The sequence below is a fragment of the Scyliorhinus canicula genome, chromosome 3 (assembly GCF_902713615.1).
Source record: "Scyliorhinus canicula chromosome 3, sScyCan1.1, whole genome shotgun sequence".
Taxonomy (NCBI): domain Eukaryota; kingdom Metazoa; phylum Chordata; class Chondrichthyes; order Carcharhiniformes; family Scyliorhinidae; genus Scyliorhinus; species Scyliorhinus canicula.
In genome coordinates this window covers 71,916,043-71,937,223 of record NC_052148.1, presented here as the reverse complement: position 1 = coordinate 71,937,223, position 21,181 = coordinate 71,916,043, and the positions used below count along the sequence as shown (strand labels likewise).

Genomic DNA, 21,181 nt, shown 5'->3' with positions numbered 1-21,181 from the left:
GAGGTTAAAATGGGGTAGGCAAGATGCGAGGAGGGGAAGGGCGGTGGGGAGGGGGAGGCCTGCCGATTATTTTTTCTGTTGTAAAATTTTGCTTCTGCTCTTATTTGTTTAGTTTGCCTTCTGTTTATATAAATGCCTGAATAAAATATTTTTTGAAAAATTCTCTTTGGAAGGGAGTTAAATGATTTTTACCCCACAACAGTTTATATAAGATTTTTATTACACTCTCGTCAGTACTTCCATGGTCATTTTACAGTAAGGAGATCTGGACAAGTACAGTACTATAAATATTCCCAAACCTGGGTTCTGTACCCAGAAATAAATTCTAGCTCTTTGTTATTATTTTTAATTGCTTGCTCATCTACAGTTCTTTTTATGATTTGTTCTTTTTATTCATTTAATGATTTGTTCACCTGTATCCAAGATCTTTTACTCTTTTAGCCTGATCAGTTTCTTATTTTGAGATGCAGGCAAAAGTATTAAAGAGGCTGCAGAAAAGATTAATGCGGATGAAAATCTTCAATTATTTAGATAAATCGGAGAAGTTTGGGCTGTTTTCCTCGGAGAAGAGAAGATTAAGAGGAAATTTTTAAAAATATATAAATTTAGAGTACCCAATTTTCTTTTCCAATTAAGGGGCAATTTAGCGTGGCCAATCCACCTAACCTGCACATCTTTGGGCTGTGGGGGTAAAAGAGATGGATATGATCAATTTTATAAGGAAATTCATTCCAAACCTATCACAAATTTCATTCTTTCTGGGGCTGCAATGGACATCAAATCTTCGAATTATTTCATTAAAATCTTTACTATCTTCATTGTTTTCAAATTTAAACACATTAAACACAACAATTGCTTCTGGCCCTGCTTGTTAGGAGCATTGCTACCTTAGATGAATCTGATTGATCTTCTAAATTTACAGCAATAAGAAACAGATTAAATTGTTGTTTAAACACTTACTAGTTGCTGAGACATTACCATGAAAGCTGAGTCTCTTTGGTAGCTTCAACGACTCCATGCTGTTAATACTGCAGTCTGGCAAATCATCAAATCGCTGAGGCAAGCTGATAGTTTTTCTTTTTCTCAGTGTTTAATACATTCTCACTCTAGTACCATGTAATGTTCTTGTTGGATGGCCCGATTTATTACAGGAACACTTGTACTTAAAGTTATAAACGATTTATTAACATTAACTGGGGGTAAACTATATACAGGACAATAGATGAACAACAGCGAAATCATGCACATGCAAGCTCTCTCTTACTTTCTCCAATCAGTGTCTGGTCAGCTGACTTTACATTCATTTATATATTAGTGAGACTCTTAGTGGTTAGTCGGTGAATTACAACACAACCGTGATATCACTGCACATCCATTCTCTGATTTAATAAGTGATGTTTTTGTTTTTCTTACAAAAGTACATAAATTCACATTTATCTCTGTTAAAGTTAACTTGCCACTGAATTCCCACTCTGCAAATTTTCTAATGTTACCTTGTTTATATTGCCTTCTTATATAATACATTATGATATCCCACCAATCACACCTTTTTCTGATTTAACCAATGGAGCTCATACCCATCCTTCAGACGAGATCCAAAATGTCATGAAGACTATGTGAAAATGGGGCCATCTCGTGTCTGTAACTGCGAGGGACCAACTCGGACACTCCCATTGAGCTAAAACCTCATAAATTCACAATTCTGTTCTCTTTCAATGTTGAGATTTTCTACATTTCTATGCGCTAAACACGTTCTACAGGGAATACAAACTGGATCCCTACTGTTATACATCTACAAAACCTTTTTACCAGGAATTAGGTGTGCAGAGTTGCAAAGAATAATTGACTCACTGATTTTCCCCTCCCTCCATTTAGGCCACTACAGTCTGCAGCCTGCAGCTCTCAGGGCAAAAGAAACAATTGACATCTAGAATTTGCAATAAAGGGGAGCACAAGTGGTATTGTGTGCTCTTCTATTCAATGAAGTAATACATTTCAGGCCAAGATCGCTATGTTTTCATGTGGTCTATGAAAATGGATTTCTAAGCTGAAAGGTGTGTGTACAGGAGGTTTCAAAATCCTTCTAACTTTGCTTTCAAGTCTGTGCAATGTATAGTTGATGTACTTCAAAACTAATATTTTATTTAATATTTCGAGTAATATAGAATGCATTGTCAATATTATGAGTAGAGAGAAATATTTGATTCACTTTGTTTTTAGTTTTCATAGAATTTACAGTGCAGGAGGCCGTTCGGCCCATTGGGTCTGCACTGGAAAGAGCACCTCCACCCTATCCCCATAACCCAGTAACTCCACCTAATCTTCACATCTTTGGACTGTGAGAGGAAACCGGAGCACACGGAGGAAACCCACGCAGACACGGGGAGAAAGTGCAGACTCCACACACAGTCACCCGAGGCCGGAATTGAACCCGGGTCCCTGGAGCTGTGAGGCAGCAGTGCTAACCACTGTGCCACCGTGCTGCCTGATGCTATTTGTTATTAAGTTTCTTGTCTATGTGTACTACTGGTTCCATAAATTTCCTATCTATTGTTTTAACAAGTATTAACTTCAAACCATTTTATTCTTTGCAAGGAAACTTGTTGTTCAAGCCCATTGTGAGCATTTAGAAGACATTTTAGCTCTTTTTGAAAAGGAAGAACATCTGCTGAACAAAGTAACTACGTTGGTAAGACAATTTTTGCAATCCTAAAATAAGACCAAGTGGAAGGATATTTTTTGATGACTACAATCTTTAATAATAAACACATCTTTCAATCACATATTGTGGGAAACAACCTTAAACCACCAGTCACAGGAGTTTTTGTCATGCATTTAAAGGGCTGATTTAGCTCAGTGAGCTAGACAGCTGGTTTGCGACGCAGAATAAGGCCAGCAGCACGGGTTCAATTCCCGTACTAGCTTACCCGAACAGGCACAGGAATGTGGCTTTTCACAGTAACTTCATACTTACGACAATAAAAGGTTATTAAATAGCTAACCTAGTGGTAAAGTGGGCTTTTAGAATAGTCATGAAACAGACACAGGTGATTTTTAAGTTGCTACCACCCTAGTTACTATATATGCATAGAAGATTCATGAATACATTTTTTAATTGAGGTCGGTTGACATGGTAACAACCCCCATTATTTTCATCTCTGCAGCCAGATCTACATCAATTCTTGCTTCAGGTCTAAAGACAAATGTCAGAAGTCAGGAAGGGATATTTTGAACACTGAATAAAAGCGGCAGGGAAAGATGGTTTTAAGGCATAAAGGTTCCTACTTTGCATGTGTAGGTGCTTCAACGATTTTACCCACTCCTGAAAACTGATGCTTCCTCTCCTTTAAGATGGTGCTACAAGCTCTGCAAAATCAGCTACCTGCCACTAGATTAGCAAACTGCCTACAGGGAACACATTTCACATGAATTAAATGAAAATCGCTTATTGTCACGAGTAGGCTTCAAATGAAGTTACTGTGAAAAGCCCCTAGTCGCCACATTCCGGCGCCTGTTCGGGGAGGCTGTTACGGGAATCGAACCGTGCTGCTGGCTCGCCTTGGTCTGCTTTCAAAGCCCTGTGAGCTAAACAGCCCCATTAGCAGTTCACCAAGTTATTATAAAAATTATCTTGTGGGATGTGGGCATACCTGCCGGTATTTGTTAGGAAAGTGGTGGCAGAGTGGTACTGCCATATGACTAGTAATCCAGAGACCAAGGGTAAAGCTCTGTGGACTCGGGTTCGGATCCCACCACAATAGATGATGAAATTTTAATTAAATTTTTAAAAAAACATTACCGATTGTCATAAAAACACATCTGGTTCACTAATGCCCTTTAGGGAAGGAATTCTGACATCTTTATCTGATATTGCCTTCATGTGACTCCAGACCCACAGCAATGTGGCTGACTCTTAACTCAAGGGCAGTTAGAGATGGGCAATAAATGCTGCCCCAGCCAGTGATGCCCACATCCCAGGAATGAATAATAAGAAACATGTAATTACCCTTGAGAATGTGGTGATGTACCATCTTCTTGAACGACTGCAGTCCATTTGGTGCAAGTCCACCCACAGTGCTGTTAAAACCCCACTATAATGCTGCCTCATGTCACTGAGGGCCCAGGTTCAATCCCAGCCCCCGGTCATTGTCCATGTGGAGTTTGCACATTCTCCTCATAGATGCGTGGGTCTCACCCCCACAACCCAAATATGCGCAAGGTAGGTGGATTGGCCATGCTAAATTGCCACTTCCGGAAAACTTTTATTTAAAAAACCCCACCATAAAAATAGTATGTACAATGTACCATTGGCAGGACCAATGCAAGATAATTCAGCATTCTATTCAAAAATGAATATTGCGCATTATTTTGAATAAATATATTTTATATTAATTTTACATGAAAAAGGAGAATATTAAGATACTGATTGTACATTTTCAGTGTTCCATTGTTTCATTAAGCAAACGATATGGACAAGAAGAAATGACCATTATAATGTGTAATATGGATCAAATCATATAATACTGTGTTCCTGCAAGTTAGTTACCAGGTGATTTTATCCCCAATTTACACAATCAGTAATCATTACTTTTTTTTCATTTAAAGTGCCCAATTAATTTCTTTTCCAATTATGGGGCAATTTAGTGTGCCAATCCACCTATCCTGCACGTCTTTGGGTTGTGGGGGTGAGACCCGTGCAAACACCTCACGGACAGTGACCCGGGGCCAGGATCAAACCTGGGTCCTCTGCACCGTGAGGCAGCAGTGCTAACCACTGCACCACCGTGCAGCCCCAATCAGTAATCATTACAATAGAGTGGGTTACATTAAATTATGTTCTTTGATATTATTTACTGGTTGACAGTTTTGGAATATTCATGTAGATGTACAAATTTGTAAAGCTGTATAAACACGCAAACACGAAACTCCATGCTCAACCCAATCTGCTGACTTTCAACCTTTGTAATCAGCCTATCAAAAATGTCACACGTCACACATCACACCCTACAAAACAGTATGATAGTGGTGATTTTACTAGATTGGTAATCCATAGGTCATTACTTATGGTCTGAAGACAGGAGTTCAAATCCCACCTGGGGAAATTTAAATTAGATAAATTTTTAAAATCTGGATTAAAATGTTAATCTCATTAATAATGATCATGAAACTGCCAGATTGTTGCAAAAACTCATCTGGTTCACTTTTTAAATAAATTTAGAGTATCCAATTAATTTTTTCCAATTAAGGGGCAATCCACCTTGCCTGCACATCTTTGGGTTGTGGGGGCGAAACCCACGCAAACATGGGGAGAATGTGCAAACTCGACATGGACAGTGACCCAGAGCTGGGATCGAACCTGGGACCTCGGCGCCGTGAGGCAGCAATGCTGACCACTGCGCCACCATGCTGTCCTCATCTGGTTCACTCTTGCCCTTCAGGAGAGGAAATCTGCCCTCCTTACCTGGCCTGGCCGCCACTTGACTCCAGAGCCACAGCCAATGTGGTCGACTTTGAACTGCCCTCTGAAAAGACCTAGCAAATCACTCAGTTGCACCAAACTGCTACCATAAAAATGCCTTTGGTGTACCTACACAACATGGACTGTAATGATTCAAGAGGGCAGCTTGCCACCACCTTCTAAAGGGCATTTAGGGATGAGCAATAAATGCTGGCCTTGCCAGTGACACTCGCATCCCAAGAACAAAATTAAAAAAAATCTCATCTCCCAACATTAAAATAAACGTTATCTTCTTATAAGTTTATAGAGTAGAATGCCATAGTAACCAGGGTGATAAATTATGTTTGTTATGGGATACAACCTCAGATACTGTGTTTAATGGATAAACAAAAATACTGAAAATGAATAAATATATATTTAGAAATTAATGCCCTCAACTGGGGTAAGTAGAATAATTGCCAGATACCAAATTCTGTGAGAAAGCAAATCTGTCAGGTACATTGGATATTGAAAACGTCGACAGATAATTTGCAGTGTGTTGATGGTTAGCAATGCCCTATTGTTTATTGGGACAATCGATATTGTTAGATGAATCTATTGTGCTCCACTTTCTTTAAGTGCCGTCATGATTGTAAAAAAACACATCTTTCCTCATGGAAACTCTTAGTATAAAATCTATGGCACAACAAAGTATTTCAAACATTGTAAAATTGCCTGAATGAATGATTTGTATTTCTTGGCAGGAATTCAAAGATTATGTAACACAGCTGGAAGAGATCCTGATGCAAAAATCTAAATGCATCCAGCGCATGCAAGGCCAGATCCATAAGTATCAAATTTATACTGGGACAGTGTGTGGCAATTCAATCGCCAAGTCGTCTGCACCTTAGTTTTTCCACTAAAACTTACACTAAAGCTGAGAGAACCTGTACCTATAATTGAACTCCTTTTTGCAATTTTGTAGTAATTGTGCACATTTAAATGCAAGTTACAAAAATAAATCTTCACGTATCTTCATTTTGAAATCCAATCTTAAAACTTGCTTTCCTCTCCCAATCTCCATGCCTCAGCTTGGTGACCTGCAGTTTCTGTCCAAGTTGCTGTTGTTCATGTATGACTTGACCAACTAATGTCTGACTTCTTGATGGGGGTGAGGAAATGAAATGAACAGCATCACTTTGGAGTTGAGGTGAGTGGGAATGCGATGCTGAACGATCCAACCAATGCAGAGCAGGATTAAACAAAACCAAAAGAATAGAATCACTGGAACGAGTGTAGCCTTGAGAGCCATTTCCACCAATCAATGAGATCAGGGTTTCATGTTTAACTATGAAACCAAATGTGTATTACACAAGTCAGAAGCTGACATGATCAAAAATGACTGTGCTGTGGTCAGATTCACCTTTTGTATTATGTCCATTTCTGGCCAGAGACTTGAGGGATACATTCAAACACTAGGAAGAGCCACAAGGCTGTTTGCCAGTGTCAGAGGGTTGAGTATTGGGAAAAGCGGGACGAAACTTTGGCTTGTCAGTCTTGAAAGAAGAATTTCCAAAAAGTGAAAATATGTAAATACAGAAGTTCATTAACCATGTGGAAACTTGTTCAAAAGTAAATCATTGATATAGGACAAAGGCTTCAATTAATATAGGATAAATGTAGGGTTGATTTGGGTAAATTTTTCCTCAGGCAAATAAACTTCTAGCTAGAGAAGTGAAAACCCGGAAATCACTTAATCAATTGGATGCTGCTTTAGCAGAACTGTTCAGAATCTCAGAGTAGATAAATTAAGATGGGTTAAATAATCTGTCTGTTCCCTGTAATTATCTTGGGAAAATTAGAACCAAATCAGTCGTGTGTCCCAGAAACTATGCTTGGCTCTTGCTAACCAATCGTTAAATGCATCTCTCAAATCCGGAAAGTGAAAACTTGTGTGGATTTTGCAATGGTTTGAAGACGATTGAATATTAGGATGAGATTCCATTAATTTCATAACTTGACTGGCACAAAAATTAGGAGCATTTGCCATGAATGTTATTAAGAAAAGAGGTAATCCAATTATTGGCTCAGCTAAACACTGGACAATCTTGCTAAAGCACTTGGGGGGGGGGGGGGGGGGGGAGCTCCTTCACTCTTCTCTTTTCAATCTGTCATGTATGCAGATTTCATCTCAATTTACATGTATTAATAAAACACTGTTGATGGCGATAATTTGATGATTCTGAATTTGATCCCATGTAAACAAACATATTGCAAGTGGCGTTCAAAGGAGGAAATTTTAAAATAAATTTAGAGTACCCAATTCATCTTTTCCAATTAAGGAACAATTTAGCGTGGCCAATCCACCTAGCCTGCGCATCTTTTTTTTTTTGAGTTGTGGGGCCCGAAACCCATGCAGACACGGGGAGAATGTGCAAACTGCACACGTACAGTAACCCAGAGCCGGGATCGAGCCTGGGACCTTGGCGCTGTGAGGCAGCAGATCTAACCCACTGCGCTACCCTTCAAAGGAGGAAATGAAAATATTTAAGAAATTCCAATCTGAGGGCAGCACGGGTGCCGCAGTGGGTTAGCACTGCGGCCTCACGGAGCCGAGGTCCCAGGTTCGATTCCAGCTCTGGGTCACTGTCCGTGTGGAGTTTGCACATTCTCCCCTTGTTTGTGTGGGTTTCGCCCCACAACCCGAAAATGTGCAAGCTAGGTGGATTGGCCACGCTAAATTGGCCCTTAATTGGAAAAAATGAATTGGGTACACTTAATTTAAAATAAATAAATTCCAATCTGTGGGAAAACACAATTTTACAATGGTCCCGACTCTAGTACAAGAGAGAACGAAACTTTGTGTACACTTGATCTCACTGATGATCAAAACACGCCAATCCAGATTGCCTCAGTTTATTTGATATTTACCATAGGTTCAGAATTTCAGACAAAATTTGCAAGTCTTGCTTATAGATGAAATGATTCCGAAAAGTAAGAATTGATAATAGGCAATAATGGATTCGACCAGTTCTTGATATTTCAAGAAATGAATACTTTATTACAGTTTACATAAGGGCATACACTGGATGTATAAAGTATTTGAAGTAAGTACCATTTATTTCACAATATTTTATTGCAAGTATATGAAACTATGCAGTTTCATTTAAATTTTTTATCTGTAGTATATATTTTCCAATTTGAAAACTATTGAACATTTTCATATGTTAAAATCCAAATTATTTAATTGAATATATTTGAAATAAAGTCAGTAGAGAAAAGCGAACTCATTTAATAAGTTTGCCTTATTTAAACATTGACTGCAAATAATTTGAAAATTCAGTACCATTTTCAAATGTTATAAAATTCATTTGCTTCAGTTTTTTGTAATTTGTTTAAAGAATACTAATAACCTCATGGGTATTTTAGCTGCAGTGCCTTGCGTTAGATCTGCTACCTCCCTCAGATAGTCAACAACACAGTTCCTCAATCACATCAGGAAAATGACTCATTTTGGAAAATACATTAGAAGCACTGAAGCAAAGGTATAGTAAATGATAATTATTTGACATTAATTTTGAAAAAGGGGTTCTAACTGGAGTCATTCTTTAAAATAATGCCTCACCACTAAAAAGTTGCACGACCCACAACATGTATGATTTTTTTAAAGTTAATGAACCAGATTTATGGCATTCCGTACCAATTTTGTTGCTTTCATTAAAGGTAGCTTGATCAAATTCAAGTGAATATGAAATTACTGAATCCTACTGGCATTTACATCTTGTTTGACAATATAGATCCGTACACCAGGAACAAATTTACTACATTTTATAAAATTTGAAACGAGAAAGCAAAAACAAATTCAGCATGAGATAAATTAGTATGGACTGTAAGTAGTAAAGGTGGAAGTAAAATGGAACATAAACAAATGAGGTGAATGGGCAAAACCATGGTAGATAGAGTTCAGTGTGGGCAATTGTGAGGTCATCCACTTTAGAATACTTAAAAACTTGCTCAGTAGCAGCAGTGTACAATCAACAAGATGCACAGCAGGAGCTCCTCAGACACCACCTCCCAAACCTATGATATTGCCATCTAGAAGGACAAGTACTGCGGATACATGGAAACACCACCACCTGAAAGTTCCCCTCCAAGCTACTCACCATTCTATCTTGGAACTTTATCACCATTCCTTCACTGTTTTTGGGTCAAATCTGGAACTCCCTCCCATGCAGCACTGTGGGCCACATGGACTGTAGTGGTTTAAGAAAGCAGCTTACCACCTTCTCGAGGGCAATTAGGAATGGGCAATAAATGCTGGCCTAGCCAGCAAAGACCACAACCCTTGAATGAATAAGAAAAAAATTATATAGTGTTTTTCATGACCACCGAGTTTATCCAAAGTGCTTTACAGCCAATGAAATACATTTTTTAAAAGTGTACTCATTGTTATAATGTTGAAAGCGTGGCAACCAAGATATGCACAGCACTCTTATGAACAGCAATGTGATAATACCTCTGTTTTTATAATATTAATTGAGGGGAAAACAACGGCCAGGACACCAGGAGTAACTCCTGCAATTGCCATGGAATCTTTACATCCATCGATCAGGCAGATCCAATTGACACCTCCAACTGTGCAGAACTTATACTTGTGCCCTGGAGTAAGACTTGAAATCAGAAGGCAAGAGTGCTGCCAACTGAGCCACAGTTGATTCTCAATGTTTCTCTGAGCTGCAGAGCTACACAACCCAGAAGTTCCCATGTAAACTATGCGCAAGTTTTGCATGTGAGGCCATACAAAAAAATTAAAGGGCTGCAATTCAACAAACCAGCCATGCTTTACCAAAAAGAATTAGAGTACATTCTTTAGACCGTAAAGATAAATGCGGCCTAAAGCAATACGGGCAGCACGGTAGCATAGTGGTTAGCACAGCGCCAGGATCCCAGGTTCAATTCCGGGCTTGGGTCACTGTCTGTGCGGAGTCTGCATGTTCTCCCCGTGTCTGCGTGGGTTTCCTCCGGGTGCTCCGGTTTCCTCCCACAGTCCAAAGTGTGCTGGGGTAGGTGGATTGGCTATGCAAAATTGCCTTTAGTGTCCAAACAAGGTAAGGTAAGGTGGGGTTACGCGGATTGGTGGAAGTGTGGGGATAGGGTGGAGGTGCAAGCTTAGGTAGGGTGCTCTTTCCAAGGGCCAGTGCAGACTCGATGGGCCGAATGGCCTCCTTCTGCACTGTAAATTCTGAGAGTATTTTCTAAATTATGATAAAAGCAGGTATTGTAGAAGAACAGAAAGATTTGGAAGTCTTAAGAACATAAATAATTTAAAGCTAGCAGACCGGTACACACATCTATCAAGAAGGCTATTGGAATGTTGTAGTTTCTCTCAAGGAACTGGAATACAAAGGGAAGTTATGCTTCAGTTGTGTAGAGCCTCGATAAGATTATACTTGGAGTACTGTACTGCATCTCAGAAAGGTAAACAGTGACTTCCGGTTGCGGCTATGACTAGCTAAGCCGCACATTTGGAAGCTCCTGCAACAAAGGTGTTTTTGGGCCAATTGGAGGGCCCCAACGGCGCTGAAAAAACGAATCCCGGTGGGGGAAGGTCCCCTGAGGAGAACTAGACCGATTTTATGGTCGGTACCCGGAGTGGAGCGGCAAGAAAAACGGCAGCAGCTCCCCAAAAAAAGCGGGGGAAGAAAATCAAAATGGCGGCCGGCGGTGCACCGGAGGAGTGGAAGAAATGGGCGGAGGAGCAGCAGGCCGCTCTCCTCCGTTTTTTCACGGAGATGAAAGTGGAACTCTTAGAGTCCATGAACGCGACGGCCACCAGGTTGGTGGGAGCCCAGGCGATCCAAGAGGCGTCGATTAAAGATCTGCAGCAGGAGATGGCCGCGAGGGAGGAGGAGGCCACAGTCATCGGGGCAAAGGTGGAGGTGCACGAGGCACTCCACATGAAGTGGCAGAGCCGCTTCGAGGAGCTGGACACTCGGATGAGGAGGAAAAATTTGAGGATCCTGGGCCTGGAAGAAGGCCTGGAGGGGTCGGATCTCCCGGGATATGTGGCGGAGATGTTGAGCTCCCTGATGGGGGAAGGGGCCGGTCCGGCGCCCCTGGAATTGGAAGAGGCATACCGGGTCATGGCCAGGAGGCCTAGGGCAAACGAGCCCCCGAGGGCGGTGCTGGTGCGGTTCCAGCGGCTAAGTGATCGAGAGAAAGTCCTGAGGTGGGCTAAAAGGGAGAAAAGCAGCAAGTGGCAGAACTCGACGGTAAGGGTGTACCAGGACTGGAGTGCGGAGGTGGCAAAGCGGCGGGCCCGGTACAACCGGACAAAGGCGGTGCTACACGCGAAAAAGATCAAATTTGGAATGTTGCAACCGGCGCGCTTGTGGGTCACCTACAAGGACCAACATCATTATTTCGAGTCCCCAGAGGAGGCCTGGACCTTTGTACAAGAGGAAAAGTTGGACACGAACTAAAACCTGGGAGCACCGGCGGTCGTAGCCGCCGGGGGACTCTTGATTGTGCAAGTGGCCCTTTTCTTTTTCAGGCCAGGTCGGAACTGGGTAACAGTTTCGTGGAGTGTTTGGGGTGTTTTTTCTCGAACGGTTGACTTTTCTGAATATTTTGAAGGTTTCGAGTTGTTGGGTGTTTCTGTATATTTGTACTGTTGAAATCTCTATTGTGGGTCGTTGGCTTCTTATGGGGTGTTTTTTCCCGTTTCCAATTTCCCTTAGTTATTTACCCCTCTTACCCTTTTTCTTTGGGTGCTTGGGGGGGTTTTTTGGTTCTTTTTTTTTTCTTTTCGGGTTATGGTTATCTGCGGTTATTTATACTGTTTGATGGAGGGTGATGGTTGGGCACGCGGTTAGTTGATAGTTAGTTAATTATTTTGTTATTTAAGTATGTAGTTAAGTATTTATGTATTTAGTTGCCATTGGGTATTTGTATTTATATCGTTAAGTTGGGGAGACGGGACGGGGGGGAGCGGGTTGATTATGCGGGTCTTTCTCGGGGGTTTTAAGGGGATCTTTCACGGGCGCAGATGGGGTGAACCGGGAGGAGTCGGAATGTGGCAGGAGCAGCCGGGTCAGCGGAGACCAGCTGACTCTCGGGAGTACGATGTGGGGTACATCGCGGCTAGGAGGGGTCCTAGCCAGGGGGGGGGGGGGGGGGGGGGGGGGAAGGGGGGGGGACTGGGGGGGGACACCGGGTTGCTGCTAGAAAGACCAGGGACGAGAAGGGGAGAGCCGGGGGGGTGGGGGGGGGGGGGGGCCATCGCTATGGGAAGCGGGTCAGAAAAGAAGGGATGACCCGGGGCGAGCAAGGGACAAGACATGGCTAATCGACAGGGAGTAGGGACGGGTCGCTCTGCGACCCGATTGATCACGTGGAACGTAAGGGGGCTGAATGGGCCGGTCAAAAGATCAAGGGTCTTCTCACACCTGAAGGGACTGAAGGCTGATGTAGCAATGCTGCAGGAGACTCATTTGAGGGTAGCAGATCAGGTCCGCCTGAGAAGGGGGTGGGTGGGACAGGTGTTCCACTCAGGCTTGGATATCAAGAACCGGGGGGTGGCGATTTTGGTGGGAAAGAGAGTGTCGTTTGTGGCGGCAGAGGTGGTGGCAGACAAGGAGGGCAGGTACGTGATGGTGAGGGGTAGGCTGCAGGGAGAGAGTGTGGTACTGGTAAATGTGTATGCCCCGAACTGGGACGACGCGGGTTTTATGAGGCGCCTGCTGGGCCTCATCCCGGGACTGGAGGCAGGGGGCCTGATCATGGGAGGGGACTTTAATACGGTGTTAGACCCTGGGCTGGATAGATCGAGTTCCAGGACGAATAGGAGGCCGGCAGCGGCAGAGGTGTTAAGGGGGTTCATGGAGCAGATGGGAGGGGTAGACCCATGGAGATTTGGTAGGCCTAGGGCGAGGGAGTATTCTTTTTTCTCCCACGTCCACAGAGTGTACTCTAGGATCGATTTTTTCGTATTGAACAGGGGGCTGATACCGAGAGTGCAGGACACGGAGTACTCGGCCATTGCGATATCGGACCATGCACCACATTGGGTGGACGTGGACATGGGGGAGGCGCGGGACCAACGCCCGTTGTGGCGCCTGGATGTAGGGCTGTTGGCGGACGAAGAGGTGTGCAGAAGGGTGAGAACGGGCATTGAGAACTATCTGGGTACGAATGACACAGGTGAGGTGCAGGTGGGGACGGTCTGGGAGGCCTTGAAAGCAGTGATTAGAGGAGAGCTGATCTCCATAAGGGCACACAGAGAGAGGAAGGAGAGGCAGGAAAGGGAGAGGCTGGTGGGGGAGCTCCTAGAAGTAGATAGGAAATATGCGGCGGCGCCAGAGGAGGGGCTATTAAGGGAGCGGCGTAGCTTGCAGGCCAGGTTCGACCTACTGACCACTAGGAAGGCGGAAATGCAGTGGAGAAGGGCGCAGGGTGCGGCGTATGAGTACGGGGAAAAGGCGAGCAGGATGCTGGCACACCAGCTTCGTAAGCGAGATGCAGCCAGAGAGATTGGGGGAGTGAGAGAGAGGGGTGGGGATGTAGTGCAGAAGGGGCAAGAGGTGAATAGGGTCTTTAGGGACTTCTATAGGGAATTGTATAGGTCTGAACCGCCGAAGAGGAGAGGGGGAATGAAGAACTTTCTCGACAAATTGGGGTTCCCAAAGGTACAGGAGGAGCTGGTGGAAGGGTTGGGGGCGCCGATAGAGCTGCAGGAGCTAATTAAAGGGATAGGCCAGATGCAGGCGGGGAAGGCGCCGGGGCCGGATGGGTTCCCGGTGGAGTTTTACAGGAAATTTGTGGACTTGGTGGGTCCAGTGCTGGTGCGAGCCTTCAATGAGGCGCGCGAGGGGGGGGTTCTGCCTCCAACAATGTCGCAGGCCCTGATCTCCTTGATTTTGAAGCGGGACAAGGACCCGGTCCAGTGCGGGTCCTACAGGCCTATCTCCCTCTTAAATGTAGATGCCAAGCTGTTAGCAAAGGTCCTGGCAACCAGGATAGAGGACTGTGTGCCAGGGGTAGTCCATGAAGACCAGACGGGGTTCGTGAAGGGACGCCAACTTAACACAAATGTTCGGAGATTGTTAAATGTGATTATGATGCCAGCAGTGGAAGGGGAGGCGGAGATAGTGGTAGCGCTGGACGCGGAGAAGGCATTTGACAGGGTGGAGTGGGAATACTTGTGGGAGACGTTGGAAAGGTTTGGGTTTGGGGAGGGATTTATCAAGTGGGTAAAACTGCTCTATTCAGCTCCGATGGCAAGTGTGGTAACAAACGGGAGGAGGTCAGAATATTTTGGGCTCCATCGAGGTACTAGGCAGGGATGTCCCCTATCTCCCTTACTCTTTGCATTAGCGATTGAGCCGTTGGCGATGGCACTGAGGGGTTCAGGGGGGTGGAGAGGACTGACAAGGGAGGGGAGGAACATCGGGTCTCGCTCTATGCGGATGATTTGTTGTTGTATGTGGCAGACCCGGAGGGGGGAATGCCGGAGGTAATGGGGATACTAGCGGAGTTCGGGGACTTTTCGGGATATAAATTAAATCTGGGGAAAAGTGAGGTCTTTGTAATACACCCGGGAGACCAAGGGGAGGGAATTGGGAGGCTCCCCTTCAAAAGAGCAGTTAAAAGTTTTAGGTATTTGGGGGTGCAGGTGGCAAAGAACTGGGGGACCCTACACAAGTTGAACTTTTCCAGACTGGTGGAACAGATGGAGGAGGAGTTTAAGAGGTGGGACATGGTGCCGCTGTCGCTAGCAGGGAGGGTGCAGTCAGTTAAAATGACGGTCCTCCCGAGGTTCTTGTTTTTGTTCCAGTGTCTGCCCATCTTCCTCCCCAGGGCCTTTTGCAAGAAGGTAACGAGTAGTATCATGGGGTATGTGTGGGCACATGGCACCCCGAGAGTTAGAAGGGTCTTTTTGGAGCGGAGTAGGGATAGTGGAGGGCTGGCGTTACCCAACCTTTCCGGATATTACTGGGCGGCAAATACATCGATGGTACGAAAGTGGATGATGGAAGGGGAGGGGGCAGCCTGGAAGCGCATGGAGAGGGCGTCCTGCGGCAACATAAGCTTAGGGGCACTGGTAACGGCACCATGGCCGCTCCCTCCCACGAGGTATACCACGAGCCCGGTGGTGGCGGCCACCCTCAAGATCTGGGGGCAGTGGAGGCGACACAGGGGGGAAGTGGGAGGTCTGATAGGGGCACCACTAAGAGGGAACCACAGATTTGCGCCGGGAAACACAGGAGGGGGATTCCAGAGCTGGCAGAGGGCGGGTATTAGACAACTGAGGGACTTGTTTATAGAGGGGAGGTTTGCGAGCCTGGGAGAGCTGGAGGAGAAATTTGGGCTCCCCCCGGGGAACACGTTCAGGTACCTCCAAGTGAAGGCATTTGCCAGACGACAGGTAGCGGGGTTCCCCGCGCTCCCCGACAGGGGGGTGAGTGATAGGGTGCTATCAGGGGTCTGGGTCGGGGAGGGGAAGATCTCGGACATCTATAAGATTATGCAGGAGGTGGAGGAGGTACCAGTAGAGGAGCTGAAAGATAAGTGGGAGTTAGAGCTGGGGGAACAGATAGAGGACGGGACATGGGCAGACGCCCTGGAGAGGGTTAACTCGTCGTCGTCATGTGCGCGACTAAGTCTCATTCAATTTAAGGTACTGCATAGAGCCCACATGACGGGGACAAGGATGAGTCGGTTTTTCGGGGGTGAAGACAGGTGTATTAGATGTTCGGGAAGCCCTGCGAATCATGCACATATGTTTTGGGCATGTCCGGCACTGGAGGAGTTCTGGAAGGGGGTGGCAGGGACGGTGTCGAGAGTGGTGGGGTCCAGGGTCAAGCCAGGATGGGGACTTGCGATCTTCGGGGTTGGGGTGGAACCGGGGGTACAGGAGGCGAGGGAGGCTGGAATATTAGCCTTTGCGTCCTTGGTGGCTCGGAGGAGGATCCTGATTCAGTGGAGGGACGAAAGGCCTCCGAGTGTTAACACCTGGTTAAACGACATGGCAAACTTTATCCAATTGGAAAGGATCAAATTCGCCCTGAGAGGGTCGGTGCAGGGGTTTTCCAGGCGATGGCAACCCTTCCTAGACCTCTTGGATCAGAGATAGAAACTGAGGCCATGACAGCAGCAACCCGGGAGGGGAGGGGAGGGCGGGAGGGGGGGAGGGGGGGGGGGGGAGGGGGGGAAAACGACGAAGGAAGTACGGTAGCGGCGGTGGCACGGGCAAGGCCTGCCCGAGGACGCTGCTAGAAATGATAAGTTGGTCTGACTGTCGGTTCGCCGGCGGGGGGGGGGGGGGGGGGGGATGCGCGGGTAGGGGGGGGGGGGGGGATTCTTTTTCTTTTCCTTGTTAAGTAGGGGGGTTTGACTTTGTTTTGTTATAATTTAAATGTAAATGTAGGGGGGGTTAAAATGTTTGTATTTTGAAAAATTCAATAAAAATTATTTAAAAAAAAAAGAAAGGTAAACAGTGAAACCTGTACAAACGGGACCTTCCGTGACTTCCCAAAAAAGCAGTTTTTAAATACAAGCTGCACCTTGAAATCACAGACATTTGAAATTAAACTCTGGCCAGCTTTCAATGCATTAAGTCTGTTTACAACTGAAAAAACCATATATGTAGGTAACTGTGGTGGCAGCGAGTGAAACAAGTAGCTTTTGTGTCATGGAGGTCTCTACCCAGCAAAGATAGCGGCAGAGAAATTGGCATCTGCCCCTTCGATTGAAAACTCACATGCTCGAACCCAGGGATAGTGCAGTTCCTCTGCCACTGGTTGCTGAGTAAAGTGAGCTCCATCATGCAAAAGCAGAGGACTGCTGCTCAGAAAGCAATCAGGAGCCTCAAAACTGTTTGAGGGTACAGAAAGCACAAGTGCTGGGTAGAGAGAACAACTAGGGAATGGGGAAGTCAGGTGATGAGCTGGAGACTGGCAGCTGAGATGGGGAGAAGGATTTCCCCTTTAACCCCACCTGAAATCTGGCATTCTCTCTCTCAAAAGGCTGTGGATGCCAAAACAATTTGGATTTCAAGGTAAGATCAATAGATTTTTGTTAGCAATGCGATCGAGGAACATGGTACAATGGTGAGTAAATGGAACTGAAATACAGATCAACCAAAGTCTAATTGAATGAGGGAGCAGGCATGAGCCGAATGGCTTATTCCTGTTACTGTGGCCCTAAATTGTCACATTTAGTGAAATGGTTCTGCTGACATGATTTTCACTGCTACATAAATAGTTACTTCAAGCTGTGCCCAGAAACAAATTATACGGTCCTCCTTGACAACATCCTCACCTTAATGAAAACATGAAAACCTCCCAAGAACTTATTTGTCAGCTCCAAAGTATAAGGTTGAATGCTACTGAATGAGATATTTTGTATAGATACAGATGGTAGTTTTATTGCTCCAAAGCCCATATGAAGCACCTTGGCTTCACATTACCATCACAACAAACCTAGGACTATTGGTGCAAGCACCACAATTAATCCACTGCCCCAAATCTCTAACTCACTTGAAGGCACTGTCTCAGCCCTTCTGCTCTGGCACTTGGCTACAAATCCAGACTAGGCTGATGGGATAAAAATTCTCTCACTTATTTGCTATCGCATTGATGTATGTGTTTTCTTAACACCTTAATTCAACAACATTAAACAACAGTGGACAAGTGGCAGAACGGATTTCTGGCTGGCTTCAAGACAGTAAAGTTAGTTATTAAGAGTGGCCGATGGTGGGAAGTGTTGTTCCACTAGGATCGGCTGCAGCTCACAATGTACATGAACATTTTTGACTTTGCAGTCAAAATCACAATTTCTAAATTTGCAATGACACCAAATTGGGGGGATAGTCAATGCTGAGAAGGGCTGCAACAAATTACAGGAGGACATTAGTATTTTAGTTAAACACTATAAATGTGAGGTAGTTCCTTTTGGTGGGAAGAATAGGGAGGTCACTTATTACGTGGAAGGTTCAAGTCTCGGTAGGATAGAGGAACAAAGGGATCTCAGAGTACAAGTGCATTAATCACAAAATGATTAAGGCCATTTAAAAAAACGAGGCTTTATTTCTAGACAGATAGAATTGAAAAGTAGGGAAGTTATGCTAAACTTGTTTTGAACATTGATTAGACTGCACTTGAAGTACTGCATGCAGCTTTCGAACAACAACCCACATGAGCTGTTGCAAATAAGTACGTTTATGTGTTTTATATTTTGGGACTCTGTTTAAGATGAAATGGAGTAATGGGGCTATCCGAACCCTGATTGACAACAATCCTGGATGTCTTAGTTACTATGGGTACAATGCAGCCCAGACTGATTTACTGGGAAGAACGTGCAAGATTTTCACACCTCTGAAATAACAGTTCAGCCAGTTGATAGGACTATTAGTTTCCAAGTCTGATGGAGAGGTGTTAGGAATGTCTGCTTTTATAAACAGTTATACTTTTGCGTATTTAATTGTGAGATAGAATGGTATGGGAATTTATAAGATAGTTAATCAGCATTTCTATGCAAAATGAAGAGGCCACGTTTTGAGGATTTAAACAGGGCTGAAAGATTTGCCGAGCTTTGGCTAGAGGGAGGAAACTCTAGGATAACACTCTACCATGAAAGTTAGTTTGGGAATTAGAAATTATCTGGCTGGAAATGGAAGCAATCCATCAGGTGCTGAGAATAGCTTTGAACTGGTTTCTGGACTTAAGGGACAGAGTAAAGCATAACCATGGAGGAGTATTATTAGTCTTTTTAAAGTTAAATGGGGATCTTCTCTGTTGTTTAGAATGTGAGTTGCCTGATGAATTGTGTTTAGTCAATGTTGTTTTAGTTTATTACAGTGAAAGTCTTAAACCTTGAAATCTTGGGAGTGTGATCTTTCCAGTTAGTCACTGGAACTCAAATATCGTTTTTAAAGTTATAGGTCTCGACAGGGATTGTAATAAGCAAACCGATTTCTCAAACTAAATATTTTATTCAAATAATGAAATAAGTGGTTAGCACTGCTACCTCAAAGCATCAGGACACAGGTTCGATTCCAACCTCGACTGTGTGGAGTTTGCACGTTCTCTCCATGTATGTGAGTTTCCTCCTGGTGCTCTGATTTCTTCCCACAGCCGAAAGATATGCAGGTTAGATGGATTGGCTATGCTAAATTGGCCCTTAATGTCCAAAGATCTGTAGCTTGGGGTGGCGGGGAATGGGCCGAGGTAGAGTGCTATTTCAGAGGGCCGATGCAGATTTAATGGGCTGAATGGGTTCCTTCTACACTATAGGTATTTCATGATAATTATTTTAAATTGGACCTCCAATAACTGAAACATCCGCTTTAATACATGTTGATCTGCAATACACACTGATATAAATGTAATGTTTAATTGTCACTTCTAACAATTCACATTCCATCAGATTTAATGGACGTGAAATCTCATTTTACCAACAGTGGTGGTGCAATAAATTTCCCAAGGCGGTCAACGGTGCTGAAGGCACAATAAAAATAGGTAGATTTTGAAGAGCTGTTTAAAAATAAAGAGCGGTTCAAGATAGAAGTTCCATTATGTGGACTAGAGGTCTGAAAGTTCTGCCACCAAACGAGGAATGCCAAGAAGAGTGCACAGAACCTCAGAGCCAGAAAACTATCAAGCTTTGCTGGAAGACACTGCAAGTGTCGGCTATGGAATGAACTGCAGATGAATATAAGAATTTGGACTTTGGGTGGCACAGTGGGTTAGCCCTGTAGCCTCACGGTGCCGAGGTCTCAGGTTCAAATCCCGGCTCTGGGTCACTGTCCATGTGGTGTTTGCACATTCTCCCCGTGTTTGCGTGGGTTTCGCCCCCCACAACCCAAAGATGGATTAGGTGGATTGGCCACGCTAAATTGCCTCTTAATTGGAAAAATGAATTGGGTACTCTAAATTTATATTGAAAAAAAGGATTTGGACTTTGGTGCATGGAGCCCAAGTGGAACCCAGTAAGAGCAGGGGTTATGGCTCAGTAAGATCTAATGTTCGGTAGGATTTAGTTTACATATTTTTGAATAAACAAAGGTTTGTATAAATGAGGTGTTTAGAAGGCTGGTGTGGAGAGTAGTCAAAAAGTCTACTATGGAGCAGATCTAATGACAACAATGATTTTCCTTTGAAAACATTTCAAACATACTAACTTGTAGTTGTAGCAAGATGTTTGTCATCAATTTCCAGCTTCACAGGAACTAAACCACAAAAATGTACCTATGTTCCCACTTTAATTATTTAATTTGAACTAATAATTTTTAAAAAAAATTAAAGTACTCAATTCTTTTCCCAATTAAGGGGCAATTTAGTGTGGCCAATCCACCTACTCTGCACATTTTTGGGAGGGTAAGACCCACGCAGACACGGGGGGGAGAATGTGCAAACTCCACACGGTCAGTGACCCGGGGCCGGGATCAAACCCGGGTCCTTGGTGCCATGAGGCAGCAGTGCTAACCACTGCACCACCGTTCTGTCCCTTTGAACTAATAATTATTAATGGACGATGCAAAAAATATATTTAAATGTTTTGACAAAGAGTCATTAGACTTGAAACGTTAGCTCTTTTCTCTCCCTACAGATGCTGCCAGACCTGCTGAGATTTTCCAGCATTTTCTCTTTTGTTTGATATTTAAATGTTATTCCTCTATCCATTTCATCTGTCAACTTTTTCCATTAAAGTAGTATAATCAAATTCATAATTGGAATTGCTGGT

The 21,181-nt window shown here is 44.1% G+C and overlaps 1 protein-coding gene across 1 annotated transcript in view; it reads left to right on the top strand.

Moving 5' to 3' along the window:
- LOC119962720 (kinesin-like protein KIF24) overlaps window positions 1–6,400 on the top strand; it is a 118,304-nt gene extending 111,904 nt beyond the window's left edge. The window contains 2 exon segments of the mRNA XM_038790698.1: window positions 2,596–2,689; window positions 6,202–6,400. Coding sequence (XP_038646626.1) covers window positions 2,596–2,689; window positions 6,202–6,348 — 241 coding nt within the window. The 3' untranslated portion in view covers window positions 6,349–6,400.
- The last annotated feature ends 14,781 nt before the right edge of the window (window positions 6,401–21,181 follow it).